At 53.5% G+C, this 13,982-nt stretch overlaps 6 protein-coding genes across 6 annotated transcripts; 1 reads left to right on the forward strand and 5 right to left on the reverse strand.

The window, feature by feature from the left end:
* Window positions 1-149: 149 nt before the first annotated feature.
* On the reverse strand, window positions 150-1,133 carry rho2 (uncharacterized protein; the record flags this gene model as incomplete). The annotated part of the gene is made up of 5 exons (XM_058450424.1): window positions 150-454; window positions 508-699; window positions 754-759; window positions 824-902; window positions 1,099-1,133. 5 exons carry the CDS (start codon window positions 1,131-1,133, stop codon window positions 167-169), a joined length of 600 nt encoding a protein of 199 aa, XP_058309886.1. The 3' UTR covers window positions 150-166.
* A 1,402-nt stretch (window positions 1,134-2,535) lies between these two features.
* On the forward strand, window positions 2,536-6,145 carry N7498_003363 (uncharacterized protein; the record flags this gene model as incomplete). Its single annotated transcript, XM_058450425.1, has 3 exons — window positions 2,536-3,598; window positions 3,667-5,499; window positions 5,556-6,145. 3 exons carry the CDS (start codon window positions 2,536-2,538, stop codon window positions 6,143-6,145), a joined length of 3,486 nt encoding a protein of 1,161 aa, XP_058309887.1.
* Window positions 6,146-6,945: 800 nt separating this feature from the next.
* N7498_003364 (vacuolar protein sorting-associated protein 35) lies at window positions 6,946-9,984 on the reverse strand (the record flags this gene model as incomplete). The annotated part of the gene is made up of 5 exons (XM_058450426.1): window positions 9,697-9,984; window positions 8,952-9,589; window positions 7,922-8,898; window positions 7,319-7,867; window positions 6,946-7,260 (listed from the first exon to the last, which is right to left on the reverse strand). Exons 1-5 carry the CDS (start codon window positions 9,831-9,833, stop codon window positions 6,946-6,948), a joined length of 2,616 nt encoding a protein of 871 aa, XP_058309888.1. The 5' UTR covers window positions 9,834-9,984.
* Window positions 9,985-10,223: 239 nt separating this feature from the next.
* Window positions 10,224-11,249, reverse strand: N7498_003365 (putative NF-X1 finger and helicase domain protein; the record flags this gene model as incomplete). The annotated part of the gene is made up of 1 exon (XM_058450427.1): window positions 10,224-11,249. One exon carries the CDS (start codon window positions 11,247-11,249, stop codon window positions 10,224-10,226), a length of 1,026 nt encoding a protein of 341 aa, XP_058309889.1.
* A 746-nt stretch (window positions 11,250-11,995) lies between these two features.
* N7498_003366 (uncharacterized protein) lies at window positions 11,996-12,193 on the reverse strand (the record flags this gene model as incomplete). Its single annotated transcript, XM_058450428.1, has 1 exon — window positions 11,996-12,193. One exon carries the CDS (start codon window positions 12,191-12,193, stop codon window positions 11,996-11,998), a length of 198 nt encoding a protein of 65 aa, XP_058309890.1.
* A 589-nt stretch (window positions 12,194-12,782) lies between these two features.
* On the reverse strand, window positions 12,783-13,502 carry N7498_003367 (glutathione S-transferase family protein; the record flags this gene model as incomplete). The annotated part of the gene is made up of 1 exon (XM_058450429.1): window positions 12,783-13,502. One exon carries the CDS (start codon window positions 13,500-13,502, stop codon window positions 12,783-12,785), a length of 720 nt encoding a protein of 239 aa, XP_058309891.1.
* Between the last annotated feature and the right edge of the window lie 480 nt (window positions 13,503-13,982).

Raw genomic sequence — 13,982 nt, forward strand, 5'->3', positions numbered from 1 at the left:
CGCACTAGAACCTCCCAAACGCCAATGATGCATGATACAGCGGAAGGTCGAATCAGCCGGCAAAGTAGCGTTAAACCAAGGCCATCGAGATCCAAGAAAAGAGAAAGAGCCGAACGCTGGACAGAGAAAAGAGTCGCGATGTGGACAAGGTGACGTATTCGGGTCATTAGAGAACCACGCAGCAGGAGGTTTTCCGCTTGTCGAAGGTGAGGAGCGCGGCTCGGGTGGCGGCCTCAAATACGTCGTCGACACCTTCACCTGTCAAGGAGGAGCACTCGAGATATTTGCGAGCACCAATCTGTGTCCCAGTATCGTTGCCTTCTTTGCTCGTAATGAACTTCAGGGACTTCTTACGCATTTCTTCGATGGCCAAGGGATCTTCGCGGAGGTCTTTCTTAAGCCCGACCAGGATGATCGGGACGCCGGGGCATCGCTCGTTCGCTTCTTCGATCCACTATGTCCAAATGTCAATGACTGGTATTGTGTTCTGGGGGCGCGGCGCCGAACCTTGTGCTTGACGTTGGATAACGAATCTGGCGTGTCCACGGAGAACCCGATGAGGAGGACATGCGCTTTCGAGTATGCCAGCGGTCGCAGCCGCTCGTAGTCTTCTTGGCCTGCCGTATCCCAGAGAGCCAATTGTACTGAGCGGCCATCGACTCGACAATCGGTCACGTAGTTTTCAAATACCGTCGGCACCTAGGCAGCAACAGTTAGAGAATGTAATTGCGGGCGGGCGGGCTGTGGACTAACATAATGCTGTGATTGCAAGTCCAGTTAGTCATTTGGCTCATCAAGTAGCATATCGTAGATAACAACTTACTGTTGGAAAGTAGCCGAGGGTGAAAACACTGAGTAAACTGGTCTTGCCGCAGGCACCATCTCCGATAATCACAAGCTTCCTGTACCGGTCGATCAGATTAGCATTCGCGGATCACATAGGCTAAGCGGTTTCAGATTATGATTATGGAACGGGCTCCAGTGTCTCCAGAAATGGAATTGCCACTGAGTCGCTGGAGGTACGGGATGGCCTCGTTCGATTGGGTTTGAGGGGGGGTATGACAAGACGCATCGGGGAAAGCAAGTGGCCGCGCGTACCTCCGCATCACATTATCACTCTGTTGTTGGGCCATGATTTATACAGTGGCACGTCGAATGAGGTCCTTCGCAGAGCAAATGGGTGATGATCGAGAGGATGACCGGGTCTCGGGGGCTCGATCAGCTAGACTTTCTAGGCGTGCTGACCACGATCGCGACACGGGAGCGAACAGGGGTAAGAGAAGTTTAGCCTTGCGCACAATGTACTTTTTCTCCCACCCAATAGCAGGCACGGAAGGACTGGGATGGGTTGGCCTCAAGCACAAAAACAGTGACGTGACGGGTCAGGGTTTGGGAGGAGGGGGGGGGGCTCAAAGGCGGTCGGGGTTGAAGGTGGGCAAAGTCGTCGGATTGGATAACCCTAGATGATCCGAAATACACGCAGGAAAACGAGTGAATGCGAAGATGCGCAGAGAAAAAGAGCCGTTTTGTTGACAAGATGAAGGATTGAGGGTTGAGGGTGGGAGGGAATGCGGTTAAGTAGAATCCGGAGATTTAAGGCTTACCCCGGGGGTTTTGACTACCGAACTTAATACACAGACGGCAACTTCTCCGTTTACGATCATCCGCTTTGTTTCTATTTCGAAAAATTGCCTCAAGTTATTTTTGATTAGCGCTGTCCGTGTCTCACACGGCAGGGGAGGAAAAAGGCTATTGTCACGTGGGGAGATACCGCCTTGATAACCGGGCAGAACGGAGCGGTGCCTTGCACGCACGTGATCTTCAACCGAGTGGGAAGTTTGCGCTCCACGACGCTCTTTCTTCGAGACTGGTACGATGTATATAAAACTTTATACCGGAGATATGTAAATATAGTATCCTCGCATAGTATGTATCTGGTAAAACAAGTCCTGTATCGATTTGATGCCTGATTGATCAGGCACCAGACTCGCTTGCGGCGGCTATCCCGTTGCGGCGGCACGACAACCAGCCAGAACGCAGGAAAGGCCGTCGATTCATTCATCATCCGGCATAAGATCTCGCTGTCTTTGCGTCCCGCGACTCTCAGGGCTCTGCGTTGCTGCTGGCCCTGGCTTTGACCTCCTGTACCTCTCACTCCGCAGGCCTCCCACCGCCCCGGCCTCATTTCCGACCTGCGATCAGGTCCTGACCCGCCGGCACTATTGGCTTTCAAACCCCCTCCCCGACTACAATCCCGCACCCCTCCTCTTTGCTACACTGGCCCTTCTACGAGAAACAAAGGCTTCCCGTCCTTGTTGACACGCGCAGCGGAGTCTCTCTTAGGTCGGTCCCTGCATTGGATTGACCGGAGCTTTGTTGGTAGGCTCTTTCATCTTCCCGCCTCTCCGCTTTGAAGTCTCTCGCTTTGGACCCCCACTCCTCAACCCCGGCGTGACTCTGTACTTAAACTGACGCTTCTTCGCTCGTGGCAATAGTCCACTGCGCAGGCAGTCACTACAAGCTCCCCGATTCACCATGGCGACCCATTTATCGACTGCTCCGACACCACCTATCAACGGCGACGCGCGGGGACCTTTGAGCCACTCGACACCCGGAACCATGCCAGCACCGGCATCCGGGGTGAATCGCAAGAAGCAAAAACGTCGACAGAAGCAAGCTGCTCGCCTGGCAGCCGAGCCAGCCCACTCTCATGCCTCCGGCGACCTCGTCGACCCGGCTGACGATCGACACTCCTACGATGAGAATGCCGACCTCGACAGTGTAGATGAACATCTCTCTGGCGATGGCCACTTCTATAGGAACGGAGAGTCAGGTTCACAGCACGATCTCGTTTCGCCAGACGAGCCCGACGATCATCTCCACTTAATGGGTGAGAGATCAAAGAAGAAGAAAAGCAAGAAAGGCCGCTCTGGATCGCACAACCTCGCCGATGGCAGCTCAACTCCCCTCTCTACTCCCTCCGCCACCTTCTCCCACCCTCCGCCGTCACACTCTTTGCCTTATCCCACCAGATTTCCTGCCCGATCCGCCAAGGAAAGCAGCATCTGGAATCAGTCGTCACTGGAAGAACGCGAGAACATCCGAACATTCTGGTTTGAGCTTGGTGAAGAGGAACGTCGCCAGCTTGTCAAAGTCGAGAAAGATGCCGTGTTGAAGAAGATGAAAGAACAGCAGAAACACTCATGCAGTTGTACTGTCTGTGGCCGGAAGCGCACCGCGATTGAAGAAGAGCTGGAGGTACTGTACGACGCTTACTACGAAGAACTTGAACAATACGCCAACAACAATCAAGGCTCCTTTGAGGAAGGAGCTCCAATTATCCCCCCGCCTCGCTTGTACCAACCTCCGCTTCGATCACCCGGTCAGCATACTCGGACTCATGGTCAATTTCACCCGTCACGGGGCCGAGTTCAAGAGTTACCTGAGGATGACGAGGACCTTGAAGATGAATACGACGAGGAAGAGGAAGAGGACGAGGAGGACGATGAGCTGTACAGTGAGGATGAGTTCGAGGACGAGGAAGCCCGTGCTGCTCGTGCCGACTTCTTCGCATTCGGGAACAGTCTCACTGTAAAAGGTAAGCACAGTAGTGCATCTCTGATCTAATCCTGGCCTGGCAGTTTTCTGACTCGATGATTTTTTTAGATGGTATCCTGACCGTGGCAGATGATCTTCTCAAAAATGATGGCAAGCACTTTATCGACATGATGGAGCAACTAGCCGAGCGACGAATGCAACGGGAAGAAGATACTCAATACAACATAGCTGCCGCTCACCAATCCTTCCATGCCGGTCACAACCATGGTCCTCTCGACGACGAAGACTACGACGACGAAGAGGACGAGGACTACGACAGCCAAGAAGAGGAAGAGTTCGATGAAGATGAAATGGATGCTATGACCGAAGAACAGCGCATGCAGGAAGGGCGACGAATGTTCCAAATATTTGCGGCCCGAATGTTCGAACAACGAGTCATGACAGCATATCGAGAGAAAGTCGCCGAGCAGCGCCAGAAGCAACTCATAGAGGAACTCTTGGAAGAGGAGAACCGAAATGAGCAGCGGAATGCCAAGAAGGCCCGCGAGGCGCAGAAGAAGAAGGACAAAAAGCGTTTGCAGAAGCAGGCAAAGGAAGAGGAGAAGGCTCGTCGAGATGCCGAGAAAGCGGCCGAGGAGGCTGCCATCAAGGCTGCACAGGACAAGAAACTTGAGGAGCAGCGAGTGAAACGTGAAGAACAGCGGAAGAAGCGTGAGGCTGAACGCAAGGCCCAAGAGGAAGAACGTGCACGCAAGGACGCCGAGAAGCAGCGGCGTCTTAAGGAAGACCGAGAACGCCAAGCCGAAGCTGAACGCAAGCAACGCGAGCAAAAGGAGGAGAAGAAGAAACGTGAGGAAGCGATGCGCAAGGAGAAGGCGGAGCGCGAGAGGAAGATCAAGGAGGAGCAAGAGCGCAAGATGCGCGAGGAGCAGGCGAAGAAGGATCGAGAGACCGCCCGAGCGGAACAGGATAGGGAACGTGCTAGGAGACCAGCAAACCCCTTATATCCTGCTTCCATCCCTATTGCTCCGAGTCTTCCATCGCATCCGTTTACCGGCTCGCTCCAATCGCCGCTTTATGCTACGGCTACACCCGTTGCTGCTAAAGTGTCGACCCCAGTGAGGCCGCGCCAGCCATCCCAGCAGGGATCGCACACATCCTCTCCTCATTCGCAGCCTGGATCCTCGGATTTCCCTCTGCAGCCGTCAATCTCACCGCGCTCTTTGGCGCAACCACACGGCAGACAAGGGTCGCTGCAGCAACCTCATTTACACCATCCTCAACCCTCTGCTCCCCTTTCGCCTTTAGGTCGAACTGGCCCGCCTGGATTTCCGGGATTGGGCGGTTTGCCTTCCAATCCTCCAGGTCTACCGTCAATGGGTGGCCGGCCTCTCCAATCTGACTTGCAAATGTACTCCCCTAACTCGGGCATGATGAATCACCTGCGCGGTTTCACCGGGCCAGGAGGAATTCCTGCACCGCCGGGGATCGGGGGAGTGCGCCCAATGCCACAGGGTCGGGGGTTCCCGACAGAGCCTGGACATGGCTTCCCCTTCCCCGGACCCCATGGGGTACCCGGTGCATTCCCTATGCAAGCTGGTCTGTCAAAATCTCATTCACGGCAGCCATCTAGTTCGTTTGAACGCTCTCCATTGGAGTCGGGTTCTGCGGGTTCTCAACCTTTCCCGATCACACGACTCAGCCCCATCAAGCGCCCCTCAAGCACTGCTCAAGATCAGCAGGAAGGTGGCCATGCTCCATATCAGCGGGAGGTGGATCAGTTGAGTACTCAGCTGGGTAGCAGTGCGCTCCTCGATGATACCGATGATCCATACTCATCGAAGCTGTCCCAGTCATTGCCCGGTGCCACGGCTCCTGGACAGTTCCCCACGCCATCAAGAGCTAGTTTCCAGGGATCGTCACTTTTCGCAGACCCTCTCGGTAAGCTCCACTGAATATATGAATGGTTATGAAACGGTTTAACTAACTTGCTCTAGGATCCAAACATGCTAATTTCCCTGCAGTCGGCCCTGGCTGGGGTGCTGCACCCTTTGGGAGCGCCGGCTTCCCCGGTGCATCTACCTGGGGTCCAACGCCTGCCGGAAGTGGCTGGTCTCACAACGCCTTCGCATCCGGTGGTCATCACCGCACTCATACATCGCGGCCCGTGACCATCCGTCTCTTGGTAATCCAAGCGTGCAAGCACTTGAACACGCTGAGCCCTCATCCCGGCTCTGGAGGTTACCACAACGTGAATCTAGTGCTGGGCCAGGTTGAGCAGCTGCGGCCGTCGAGTGAGCCCGCAATCTCATTGGATGAAATGCTCGATATCTGTGACACAGAGGGAAGCCCCCAGAACGGCGGCGGGTCCTTTTCCACCAAGGAAGATGAGAATGGCCGGTACGTCAAGTTCGAGCCAGACACCAACAGCGCCGTGTCTGGCCACCGGGGCAGCCTTGTGCCCGGCGATATCGGCAGCCCCATCCCTGGGAATAGCAACCCGACCGCCTTTGGTGGCTTCGGTACTCCCTCCGTCCTGCGGCAGTATACCTCGCCTCCGGCTGGACTGTTCGGCGGGACCTCCTAGGCTCCTGATATCTTGTTAACGCGCCCTATGGGAATGACTCCTGAAATGCCTCTCTTCTACTGTTTCCTGTTTTCTTTGTCTCTGAATTGAAGCGTCACGGGTTCACGTCTCATCCACACGTTCTGAAGTGTCTTTTTCTTTGCTGGTATGGGTATTTTCCTGACCCGTTTGTTCTTTTTCTGGTTTATGGTCAAGTCGGCTTGGCTTGACCTTGGGGCATTCAGGTCTGTTTTTGTGTACGTCATGACTTTACTGGCCTTTCTGCATTATGCAGCGATATCCGTGGAGATTGGGACAATCTCCCTCTCCGTCGTCATCCTTGAACCAATTGCATGATTGAAGGTTTCTTCGTCTTTTGTTCCTGGCCTGTGGCTGATGTAGTGGTGGGATCTCTCGTAGATAGCTAGGTCCGAGGTCCGCGAGCGTGGCCACTCGTTTCTAGGTCTTGATCGAGGCATTGCTAACAGACAGAACGGGGGACTTGGCGTCATAGATCGCCTCGTTCTACACTTACGAAGCCAAAGAGGACCAGCAGTCATCTATTTTCGGAGGTAATAAACTTGATGGAAGGGTATGGTGTTATCCAGAGACAATGGTACACTTGTATATACTCAGAAGCGAAAGTAAAAGCACCACAGGCGAGAGGCTGGCTTCCAAGGACGAAAAACGAAAAAAATAAACAACCAAGGCGAAACGATCCCGCGCTGCAAGTCTCATACACAGAAACCCCGCGTCCAGGGGCTCAATCGGTTCCAACAAAACAAAAACTTTCTAGCCTAACGAACATATCACACGTCACCCTACTGCCGCTCAGTCACAACACCCTCGTAATCCCGAGACCGGATGTACTCGAGGGTGCGCTCGAAGTGGCGCTTCGGTCCATCAAGACTGGAGTTAGGCTCTTCCTCGCTGGTCTGCAGGTTGGAGTGGATGAGCTCGATGAGACCGTTGAGGTACTTGGTGGTGACGGTCTCGTTTTGCTGGTCAAAGTAGTAGACGTAACGGTTGAGGATCTCGACAAAGAGTTCGACGGAAACAGCAGTGTCCATGCAGGCATCTGCGACTCGCAGAGCACGCTGGAGACACTCGAGGACTCGTTTCCCATCACGATAGAGCTAGCTGCGTGTCAGTACTGGGGCAGTTAAAAAAAAAAGATGCAAGGGGTGAACTTACATTCTGGGGATCTTCGTCCCCGCGCTGCGGGTTCTCGACAACCCACCAGAGGTGACTTGCAAGGTACACTGCACGGCACTGATCGGGCTTCTTGAGAAGCTTGCTCCCGTGCAGGGCGGCCTTGGTGATGAGGGTGTCGTAGTTCTCCTTGGAGAAGCCGCGGGCGCCGTGAAGGGCACCTGCAATGACGCAGACTGCCTGGAACTGAGCGCGCGAGTCGCTAATCGCATCTTCGTAGATAGTGAAGGCCTGCGCGAAGAACTCGTAGCTGACTTCCTCGAAACCGGTTTGGTCGGCTACTTCACCGCACATCACGAATAGCCGTAGTGCCAGATCCGCACAGCCAGGATTCACCCGCTGGTACAGGTTGTTGATACACTGGTGCATGAAGCGATATAGCGATGAGGATTGTGATTGCCAGTTGTCATCATAGTGCTCGCGTGACTTCAGCTTTCGAGCCAGGCGAATCGAGGCTGTAATAATGGCGGGTGTGGTGTATCGAATGCGCTCATTGCCCTCCATGTAGGCCTTGCGCGTTGCTTGAAGAAGCTGCCGAGTACCATATTAGCGTGTAATATAAATATCATGAGAAGGGGGCCGTACCTTGAGCTGGGTATCATTATCTGGTGCCTGGATCAAGTGCACCAACCGCGCAAGCCATCCTTGCTCCTCAATCGTCTCATCGGTCTCTCCTCCTCGTCGTTGCGTTTGCACCCCCGGGTATCCTGCAGATTGCTGCACGCCCTCCTTAATCAGGACCTTTGCAGTCTGCAGCACACGGTCAAGGTTCTCCGTTGTCGAGACGAAAATCTTGTTTTTGAGAAGACTTCGAATGATTTCGCCCGCGATAGATCTCCGGGTGGGATACGACTGAGATGTGAGAAGCGGCAGGTAGTGCGGCAAAGCCAAGGCTGTGAAGATGGAAACATAGGAGTGGATCGGAGCATTGAGAAGGTGGAGGATGTGCTGCTGTGTTGGTGCTGAGTGCAAATCGGCGTGATCGGTGTATTCAGCGGTTTTTTGAGCTGCAAAGTCGAGGACCTGGTCGACATACTCCAGCTGGTCCGGGTAGATATTCAACGCGAGATTGACGAGGGATACCAAGAGAGCCATGGCATCTTGAATCGGCAATGCGCGTGTCTTGATCAGATCAACCACCTGCTTGTAGAAGATGTCGTACAGCTTGACTTCCGGGGGAGAAGTAGCCTTCTCATCCTCTCCGTTGACGGCTTGGTCTTGCTCCTGTGCATGCCCTGACGGCTCCTCGGACTTGCTTGGCTCATCGGTACCATTCTCCTTGACAGTGCCAGCGACAGGCGCCTCGGTGGATTCTTGCTTTTTCTTCTCCTTGTCCAGCTCGAGCTTCTGCAATAACCGAGTGACTGCTTCTTCCTCATTCTGCTTCCGCGTTTCTGGCTCAGCACGCGACTCCGAATCCTTCTGGGCATATGATGACAAGCGGTCCATCAGACCAATAACGATCTTCTTCAAATCGACATGTGGATTGAGTCGGGCGATGGCGGACAGGAGGAGATCCAGCGTGTGGAGGTGGAATTCATCGGGGAAGACCTTGGTAATAACTGCGGACAACGTCAGTAACTGAAACAAAAGCGCAAATACAAGGAAATCCTACCTTCCAAGAGATATTCTTGTGCCAGGACATCACGACACTGCACTACCTGCTCAAGAAGCGCCTGTAGAATGCCGGACTTGTATGTCTCGAGATCCACCAGCTGGCTCAATCGCACAATGTTGCTGCCTACCAGCAGCTCTAGCTCACGCCTCTCCTGTATCCGTCTTTCCCGCTCTCTCGAGGGACCCTGGTGCTGTAGCCGGACCCAGAGCTTATTCATCTCCACGAAATTAGTCAAAACGAAATTGATCGAATCCTGCAGGTTGCCCTCGGGCCCGTCACCAGTCCCATCGGGGAGGAAATCCCTCGCCTGGCCTGTCAGATAGTATCGCAGGAACAAGCCCCGAATCGGGTGCTGGACGCCGCGGCTCATCTCCATCATGTCCTTCATAATCTCCTTGACTGGCGCATCCTCGACCGACATGTATACGGTACCGACGGTGATCATCAGATATAAACGGGGTACAATATTGCCGGCATATTGGACCAGCTCATACAGATCGGCCAGGTGGTTGACGGGGTGGTTCTCTTTCAGGTAGACGGAAAGGTGTCGCAGCGAATCGAAAACGGCCATGTATAACTCGTAATACTGCTTCGGTCCGAGACTGGGAGTTCGCAATTCAGAAACAAGGGTTGATCTGTAGACACACGTCCGAAGGACGCAGCAATTAGCACGTGGGTTGTCTTGCGCGGACATCCGACAGTCATCCAACGTCGCCTCCTGGGGGGTAAGAGAATCGCTCACCCGCACTTGAGCGCATCCATCAGCTTCCCGGGGGTCTCAAGGCATTTGCGCATCATAGCCGACTGCTGCCGCACCACCCCCAACGCCTCCTCGAGGAGGCGGTTTTGGTCCTCGGGGACAGGCGGTGGGCTCGCCATCGTGGAGCGAATGAGGGGAAAGCTGGGGAGGCAGGGAACGGCGGTTCAAAGCAATGGCGAAGCTTGAGGGACTCTTCACTCTCAGGAGCGAACGCAACAATTCATGGAAGTGACGAGGTGAGTTGGGAGAAGAGGGAGGGGAAGAAGGTGAGTTGGAATTGGAGGCCGAGCTCATTGGATGGTGACACCATGGGGGTGGACATTCCCCGAAACGTCACTTTTGCACTGTTTACTGCACTACATAAGCACGGTTTCATTTCGATTCATTTTGAAGTTCTATCTAGTCAAGATAAGATTCTCTTCTAGATCGTCTGCACGACTCTCTCGATCAACTACCTCGCGCTTCCGCACTCGCCAATGGTGAACAGATGGTCGTTGCGACAATGGATATCATTGCCAAGTCCTCTGGAACTCGCGTGCCATTGCTCTAATCACCACCATGCGCTCTTCGCTGGTGACTTCGCCGTAGAACGTGACTCCGGTCAGCATCCTTTCGGCGCCGTTGATCTCGCTGGCGAATCCCGATGTCTGAGCGGGATGCGCCTCGCAAACCGATCGGGCCTTCGCAATGGCTTCTTTGCCGAGCTCCAGGCAGCGTTGGGCATTTGATGGAGATGTATGGGGCCGTTCCAGTGCATGCAGCTGGGCGATGAAGATTTGACCTTCCACCTGCTGGGGCAGCCGACCGGATCGCTCCGCTGTACGAGCGAGTACAAAGCATTCGTCCCTAGGCTTTTGTAGATTGAGGTCAAGTTTCATATCGCCCATTTGTAACAGATGTGCCGGCGACAGAAGATCAGCAATAAGCGCGATGTCGAGGCGGATTTCGAGCGCTTCTGCCTGCAAAATAGCATTGGTTTGCAGGATTTCGTCATGAACCGTGATCCTGAAGTAACCCGGTGTCTGCTGCCGCCTCTGTTCAGCGAGCACCTTGTTACGGACCAGCTGAAATCTTTGCTCGGCAGACTTAACCCGTCGACGATACTCAGTGATTCGGTTCCGGAAGTCGAGCAACTTCTCCCAGCGGCCCGGGTTGAGCTTTTGCATGATTTTCACCATTGCATTTAGGATTTTGTCCCTCACGCCATAGATTTGAAGCGAGCCTGCCCACTGGACTGGTCGAGGGGCCCTCGCCTGCTGCAGCCGTTGAACGTGTCGGGAGAGCTCTTCCGATAGAATTGAATATCCTCGGTTGTGATAGAGGTTCAGCTTTTTCGTAGACTCATCCAACTGCATGCGGCTAACAAGCCTGCCATATCTGGTGATATCTCGCAGTGGGCCGTGGCAGATTGCACAAGTCATAACTCCATCTTCAATAGAAAACGGCTGAAGTGGAGCATGCAAGCCAATGGGTTTGTCGTCTTTGTCGACTGTGTAGAATTTCTTGATTTCCATCAGCCTGTCCATGCTCTTCATGGTCAGGAAGTGTCCACACCCGGGGAAGATGCAAGGGTTCTCATCCAGATTGACATCTTTATACGGTAGACCGAGGAAAAAGTCAGCCGCATGATTCTTCACGTCGTCACTTCCACATTCTTGGCAGTAGATGGAAGAAGGGCACAGCTCGCCGCAAAGTGATGGGCATTGGTGACCGCAATCAAGTACCCGTTCGCATCTTCGGGAACAGGGTACATGGACGCAGGGTGCAGAGCAAGGCATTATACAGACACGGTGTAGACAGACTGATAGGCATTTTTCCTCGCAGGGCATGCAGGCTTCATAACACAGACGCCGGCACTTCGAATGACGACAGGCAACTTCGCATTTAGCATGGCAGGGACGACAGTCCTGTGCGCCGTGGCATGTAGCAGGGCAGCTATGGGCGCAGGTGGTGTACTTCCGCCCGCACGGCTCTCGGCAGATACCATGGTCGACTTGAATGTTCCCATCCGCGTTCCTGGTGTTACAGTCGGAACACTGCTTCTTGCAAATGTGGCCGCAAGGTAATGGCTGTCCGCAGAGAAATGAACATTGGTATTGAACGGTAGTGATGTCCACATGGCATTCAATGGCCACCGTGTGACCGCAGTCAGGCACGAGCTTCTCGGTCAGCACCTGACAACGACCGCTCATCTCATCTTGATACTGCCAACACGGAAGCTCAGGTGAGGGATGGCCGCATTTGAGTACTGGATCCTCCTGGAAAATATCCACCATGCATTTCACGGGGCAGGGATCGCCACATGGCGAGGGGCATGAATGGTTACACCCAGCTCGTGGTTTGAGGCAAGGCTCAAGACAAGGGCCGGCATCGTGAAGGTCTTCCAAGTGGCATTTCTGGCCGCAGGCATGGCCACAAGGCAGACGGTGCGCACAACGGACATCACAGCCACCTTCAGGGCAAAGTCGGAGGGAATCATCGGGGGAGGAAACGGGGATAGGCGTGTCTGGGTGTCGCGGGCATTCAGGTGCCGGGGTCGTCCCAATGTGGTCCTTTCGTCGCATCATGTTGATGAAGTCTGCCCACACGCCGAGGTCGTGAGTTGCCGACAACGTACAGCCTGTGTTGGCGGCGAGACAGAAGGATGTTCACACGATCATTTAAGCTCATAAAGCCGCAATCGCTCTCCAGGCTGCATATAACAAGTGAGATCACCACATCTTTGCCTTACTCGATTTGGAAGTTGTCAACGGCGGCTTATCTCAAGGCTTCCTGCTCACTCTGAATGGACGTACTCTCGAATCGGCTGTCTTTTGATTGAACCTACGCAGAGTACCTGCAGCAGAGTGGAGATAGTCAACCCCAATCAGAGCAATCCGCAGAGTCGCATTAATCCATGAAAAGCATGGTAGATGTCTAGAATAGAATTATTTCAACCCTCTATCCAAAGCCTCTTTATCACCAAAGATATGAAGGATGACAAGATCGGTCGACTAGCACCAAATTAAGAGAACCATCTACGAGAATTGAAATATGCAAAATCGCTTGAATTTGATTGATGTTCGCGACTATTCCCTCGCCTTCATAAATTCAGCCATCTGCTTATCAGCCGAGTCCAGAACAGTCTGGACTGCCTTTTGGGCAGACATGCGCTCAAGCCACTCATTAACATGAGGGAAATCTGTTGGTCCGAAGCCCTGCTCGGGGAATTTGGTATGGCAAGCTCTCTGCCACGGGATAAAGGAAATATCTGCATACGACATTTTGTTGCCCACCAGCCAAGGGCCATCCCCAATGTTGTCCTTGTGGGTCTCCTTCTGCTTGACGAGCCAATTTTCAAGTACGCCACTCACGCGCTTGGCCTCGTTGACATATCGATCAATAGCCGACTGGATCTTCTCGCCGTGGTACTTTATGAACCATATAGCCTGGCCATAGTAAGGACCCTGTCCGGTGGTTTGGAGATAGAGGAACGAGCGTGCTTCTTCGGCCTCGGCGCTCCACTTGGGGAAGCTCAGCTTGCGGGGCTCTTCGCTGTCATAGCGCTCGATGAGGTACTCGATGATGGCACCAGACTCCCAGATTGTGAGGCCCGTGTTGGGATCGTGGATGGATGGTAGACGTCCGTTGGGATTGATGGCGACGTATTCGGGTTCTTTGATCTCGTCGAACTTGACGGGCACGGCTTCATAGGGTAGGTCGAGGAGGGCAAGGAGGATGCCGACTTTCAAGGGGTTGGGCCCGAGAATTCCTCCGTAGAGTTGGATTGGTTTAATAGAAGCAGGCATGTTATAGATGTGTTTTGCCTCGAAGTCAATTTGGAAATGTGATGATGAATAGAGATGTTTATGGTGCAATTTGCCTCTTAAAGTATGAGCGTAAATCCGGCCCCCTGCGAATCATTCTATCTATTTCCAACCACTTATAAATCCATTCTTCATAATGTGACAAAATCCGGGGTAAGCCCCTGTGTCATACTTGCACCATTAATCAGCGATCGGGGTTGTCGGACCCCGACGACGACCTCGAAACCCTAATTAATTCCTCCGCATTCCGAACGGACGGGTCAATCAGTTAAGCCGCATAACGCCGCGAATGAAGTCCATAGAGACCATGTCTTTCTCCGAAGTGTACTTCAACCTCATACTTTTTAATCTTTATTAACTCTCCCATTAGGTAATAAACCCTTCGGCATGGAATCGGAAATAATCTTTGTCTTAAGCACAACTGGTACAGATCTAGAAATTCCGGCGAGAAGTGACATTTAC

Source organism: Penicillium cinerascens, assembly GCF_028974065.1.
Source record: "Penicillium cinerascens strain IBT 15544 chromosome Unknown contig_24_segment0_segment0, whole genome shotgun sequence".
NCBI lineage: Eukaryota > Fungi > Ascomycota > Eurotiomycetes > Eurotiales > Aspergillaceae > Penicillium > Penicillium cinerascens.